At 41.5% G+C, this 6,000-nt stretch overlaps 1 protein-coding gene across 1 annotated transcript in view; it reads right to left on the bottom strand.

Moving 5' to 3' along the window:
* LOC126236315 (esterase FE4-like) overlaps positions 1-6,000 on the bottom strand; it is a 181,329-nt gene continuing 175,329 nt past the window's right edge. The window contains exon 10 of the mRNA XM_049945526.1: positions 1-208. Coding sequence (XP_049801483.1) covers positions 34-208 — 175 coding nt within the window. The 3' untranslated portion in view covers positions 1-33. The remainder of the gene's footprint in view (positions 209-6,000) is intronic.

Here is a 6,000-nt window from a genome sequence, read left to right as displayed (position 1 = left end):
TTTGTATATTAGCATAATCAACTATATTATTTATTACGTTAATGTGTGACAGTACTTTTTGTATAGCTGAGTCCAAAATTCCATACGTTCACTAAATAGTCCATGTTTTATTGACAGCTCAGAATCTATGCAAATGTAACTCTGATCTTCATGTGAGTACCGTGGCCACATTATTGGTACTTGCTCACTCTTGTTGGGTGTTGGATTCCTGAAAGTAGAAAGTTGTTTACTGTAGTAAGGCAATCAAAGTGAGACAGGAAGCATTTGTCATCTAATATTTTGTTATAAAGTATTTCATTGCCGAGTTCCATCACTGAGATTATCTTTGCCGCCGCCGCGCCCCCCCCCCCCCCCCCCCCCAAAAAAAATGGAAAAGGTGTTTTTGAACTTATTTAATTTCTCACTGATACTTAAGTTTATTTTGTCAACTGTTGTCACTAACAGCCACCATAAGCAACTGAGTGATAAAACAGGATTGTAAAACCCTGTGTTTCTAACATTTTGCCTCGATCACGATCACAACAGGCAAAATGTGATATGGGCCCTTGAACATTGCATCCAGTTGTCTCCCCACCCCCCCTCTTTCAGATCTGATTTAATCATGGATACACCTCCTTACACAGTGATTTATTAATTTACCATCCCAAAAAAAGGTGGTGGTGGTGGTGCAGCTGCTGCAGCAAAGGGTATTTCTGGGCTTAGGACATTAAGGCTCAAACTTAAGAGTGTTGTATCATTGTTTTCAATGATCCCAAATGACTTCATGCCTCTTGGGTAATTTAAGAAAATCAACTCTGTTGTATAGTTACCAACAAGTTTAGAGTGTCTACGATTCTGGAAGAGCAGAGAATATGTAAGTTGGGTTGGGTTGTTTTGGGGGAAGAGACCAAACTGCGAGGTCATCGGTCTCATCGGATTAGGTAAGGATGGGGAAGGAAGTCGGCCATGCCCTTTCAAAGGAACCATCCCGGCATTTTCCTGGAGCGATTTAGGGAAATCACGGAAAAAATATGTAAGTCTAATGTACTATGAAGAGCTGCTGCCAGGTGTAAAATAGCAGCTCTTAGGCCTCAGTGCAGAGGCTAGGTATGAACTGCTCCTGTAAGTACCTGTGAACAGTCTAATCCTCTCGTGGGGGATAGTATTTGATAGTCTCATGGGAAGTAGGTTTAGCTGATCTATACACTGTGCATCAATAATCTTACCAGTCGCACAAAAAAGCTTTAATCATTAGGAGCAGGTGTATCCTGCCTGCTCCCTAGACCTATGACTAAGGCACTTTAAAATGTCTTCAGAGACCCTGCTGTTAGATCTGTTACACGCAATAACTATGACAGATTAGAATGGAAGACAAAACTTACAAATCACATGGATCTTTAAAAACATAGAATGGTATTGCTTATTTGCAAGTCAGGTAATGTAAATTTTCAGAATATGTTTGTCCCACTCCTAAATGTGAATTGAAACTGGTCAGTAGGTGTTTTAGAAGGAACACAGCTAGAAAAATCATCCACATATAAGTAGAATTGCATATGACTCTTTACCATACAGATTATGCCATTAAAGGCAGTAGCAAAGAGGGGACTATTCTTAAACTAAAATCTAGCAGAACTTCACCAACTTGGTATCTAAAATAGTGTGCCAGTGACCATGGAAGACTCAATAGTGGTACTGTCAAAGTATATTTTGCCTCTTAGTAATGTCATATACTTTTATGACCTTGAAAAAGTGCTGATAAATGCTGTCAGTATAGGAAACCATGTCAAATAACTGGCCAAAGCAGAACCATGTTGTTCACAGTGCAAAAATACCACCTAAACCTGCAGTGAAAGTGGGCATCCAATTTTCTGGTCTCAAGGATTCAGACCAGGCAGTTGACCATTTGTGCCAAGTTTTTTGCTACATGGCTGCTTTAAGTCCTTTATTGCTTTGTGGAGATTCATCAAAATTGTCTGCCATATCGTATTAAAAAGCCCGAGGCTTTATTTTGATTTGCCTACATTGTGTCACAGAGCTGTACTCAACTCGGTCATGAACAGACACAATATCATGAGCTCTGGACAATACCATATTGAGCCCCCACATGGAGGGTACACAATTACACTGAAGTACCAAAGAAACTAGTATAGGCATGCGTATTCAAATACAGATAGATGTAAACAGGCAGAATACGGCACTGTGGTCGGCAACACCTATGTAAACACCTATGTAAGACAACAATTGTCTGGCGCAGTTGTTAAATATGTTACTGCTGCTACAATGGCAGGTTATCAAGTTTTAAGTGACACTGAACATGGTGTTATAGCCAGTGCACGAGCGATGGGACGCAGCATCTCAGAGGTAGCGATGAAGTGGGGATTTGGAATTTCACGAATGTACTGTGAATATCAGGAATCTGGTAAAACATCAAATCTCTGATACCACTGCAGCCGGAAAAAGATCCTGCAAGAACGGGACCGACGACGACTAAAGAGAATCATTCAATGCGACAGAAGTGCAACGCTTCTGCGAAATGCTGCAGATTTCAATGCTGGGCCATCAAAAAAATGTCATCATGCGAACCATTCAATGAAACATCATCAATATGGGCTTTCGGAGCTGAAGGCCCACTTGTGTACCCTTTATGACTGCACGACACAAAGCTCTGCACCTTACCTGGGTCCATCACCACTGACATTGGACTGTTGATAACTGGAAACACATTGCCTGACTGGACAAGTCTTGCATCAAATTTTATCGAGCGGGTGGACGTGTACAGGTATGAAGACAACCTCATGAATCCATCGACCCTGCATGTCAGCAGGGGAATGTTCAAGCTGGTGGAGGCTCGGTAATGGTGTGGGGCATGTGCAGTTGGAGTGATATGGGACCCCTGACATGTCTAGATGCAACTCTGACAGGTGACACATACGTAAACATCCTGTCTGATCACCTGTATTCATTCATGTCCATTGTGGATTCCAACATACTTCAGCAATTCCAGCAGGACAATGCGACACCCCACACGTCTAGAGTTGCTACAGAGTGGCTCCAGGAACACTCTTCTGAGTTTAAACACTCCCCAGACATGAACATTATGGAGCATATCTGGGATGCCTTGCAACATACTGTTCAGAAGAGATCTCCACCCCGTTGTACTCTTATGGATATATGGACAGCTCTACTTCAGACATTAGTCAAGTCCATGCCACGTCATGTTGCAGCACTTCTACATGCTCGCGGAGGCCCTACAAAATATTAGGCAGGTGTATCATTTTCTTTGGCTCTTCAGCATAGATGACTCAGGTACTATACTACATTTTTCGTAAACACTTTTGATGGCTTTGCAACTTGTTTTGAGTTAGTGAGGGATTGACTGAGCCCTGAAACACTTGGCATGGTATTTTCCTGCTTGTTTTAATAGTTTGTTGGACATTTTCACTCATTACCCAAAAGGCTGAAAGGAGTGATTGGAGATTGTATTAGTATGTCAGTTGAAGGTTTAGAAGAGGGACTGGTTAGGTCCTTCCATAAGATTTCATAACCCACTGCTACTGTGGATCGATCATCTTTGCTTTCAACACACAGCACAAGTTTAGTATAGTTAGACAGATTTGTAATCCACTCATTTTAGTTTCTGGTTATTCAGTTGTAAAATTTTTCTTTCAGTAGTGATGTTGACAGTTATAGCCTTTATGGCATACAGCATATTCCATCAAACCAAAGGGTGGTGCATGGACATGCACTTAGGTTACAGTTATAGAGGAATAGTTTTTGGTAACCCTATAGTCGCTTCAGCATAAGATGATCCCTGACAGTAACAGTTGGCTGAGCACAGCAGCTTTGTGCACCTACCTTACCCAACCATATAACATGATTTTGTAAATGCCTCTTTTTCGATGCCCCAGCGTTGTTGCTGCTATATAAACTGCTATTTTCACTTGCAGCTGAAAGCTGTCAGGTATCTTCTTATATCAACTCAACTAGTTTTGCAAAAGCCATACCCTGCCGAGAATGGCAAAGTTCCATGAAGTATCTGGGATGACCAGATAGGCTCGCGTAACTTACAGAATGCTGAAGACCAGTTACTTTGATTACTAAACTGAAGTGTGACTTGGCTCCTAGCCCAGTCCACATCTTTCGATTCAGTGCCACTTCAGCGGCTCATGTGTCAGCTTTGGTACTTATTTTATTGAGAAGCTTCTCAGTTAACCCCATTTGGTCAAGAAGATCCTGTTCCAAATCTTTCCACCACAGAAAAATCTGAGGGCATCACCAGAAATTGAACCTAGGAGCCAGTGTTAGAAGCTATAATGGTAATCTTTAGAACAGGGAGTTTAGGTTATTTGTATGACAGTCTAAATGAACGTTAAAAAAAAAACATTCCTTACATGTGTGAATAACGGTAAGTGATTGAATTTCCAATGCAAATGGACATAATATGACTGAAATTAACAGGGAACTGTGTGACTCGTGGGACCTTCAGCTGTGAAGGAAGAGAAGCTAAGACAGTGGTGCCACACATTAAGGAATGCTTTACAGATGTTTCTCAGTGAAAGAGCTCTTTCTTTTGAGATGTATCTTATGTAAATGGCTCAAGAAAATTCTATCACCCTTATGACTTGGTTTGTGTTGGGGTTGGGTTGTTCAGGGGAAGAGACAAAACAGCAATGTCATCAGTCTCATCGGATTAGGGAAGGACGGGAAAGGAAGTCGGCCATGCCCTTTCAAAGGAACCATTCCAGCATTTTCCTGGAGCGATTTAGGGAAATCACAAAAAACCTAAATCAGGATGGTCGAATGTGGGATTGAACTGTAGTCCTCCTGAATGCAAGTCCAGTGTGCTAACCACTGCGCCACCTCGCTTGGTCTTGGTTTGGGGCTATCTGTCTAATGCTGATGAAAGTAAACCCACATTCCCAGAGTAATCCAATAGATGGCATTGTGTCTCGAATCATGAATGGAACATTACAGCTTGTGTACACTGTCCAGACACTCTGTACAATGAAGGGGGCTTACAAGCTTAGACCATGGCCTCAGTGTCATGTTCAGACTAGGAGGGTTGTCAGCAGAGGAAGTTCCCCTCAAAATTGGCATGGACCAAAGCAGTATCATTCAAATTACTATAATAAAACACAAATTTCCTTGGCACAAAGAGCTTCTGTCCACAAATCAGCAAGGATTTAGAAAGCATTGCTTGTGCGAAACTCACTTGCCCTTTTCTTACATGATACCTTGTAAACAATGGATGAAGGACAACAGGCAGATTCCATATTTCTAGATTCGTGGAAAGCATTTGACGTGTTGCCCCTCTGCAGACTGTTAATGAAGGTTTGAGTGTGCAAAGTGGCCACAAGACTTCTTTAGTATTAGAACACAATATGTTGTCCCTGAGAGTGAGTGTTGTTCCGAGATGAGGATATCAGGCGTGCCCCAGTGAAGTGTCATAGGACAGCTCTTATTATCTCTATATATAAATGATATGATGGACTGAGTGAGCAACAAATGTGTGGCTGTTTGCTGGTGATGCTGTGGTGTATGGGAGGGTGTCATCATTGAGTGCCTTTAGGAGGACACAAGATGAGTTAGACAAAATTTGTAATTGGTGTCATGAATGGCAGCTTACTCTAAATGCAGAAAAATGTAAGGTAACAGATGAGTGGGGAAAACAATCCTTAATCTTTGAATATAGCGTTAGCTGTGTACCGCTTGGCTCAGCCGTGTTGATTAAATATCTAGGCATAATATTGCAAAGCAATATGAAATGGAATGAGCATGTAGGGAAGGTGACTGATTGACTTTGGTGTATTGGGAGAATTTTAAGAAAATGTGGTTCATCAGTAAATGGGACCCCATGTGCAGGGTATACAGAAATTCCCATTACAAAACTTCTAGGACTTGTAGAGGAGAGTGAATACATGATAATTTGAATAAAAACCCATGTCTAGAAAGATACTGTTTCTGTTCTGTGACAGTTTCAGTTCCGATGTTTAACACATCCACTTCTGCTTGAGGAACTGA

This window comes from Schistocerca nitens, chromosome 2, assembly GCF_023898315.1.
Source record: "Schistocerca nitens isolate TAMUIC-IGC-003100 chromosome 2, iqSchNite1.1, whole genome shotgun sequence".
Classification (NCBI taxonomy): Eukaryota; Metazoa; Arthropoda; class Insecta; order Orthoptera; family Acrididae; genus Schistocerca; species Schistocerca nitens.
This window is presented reverse-complemented; position numbering and strand designations above follow the sequence as displayed.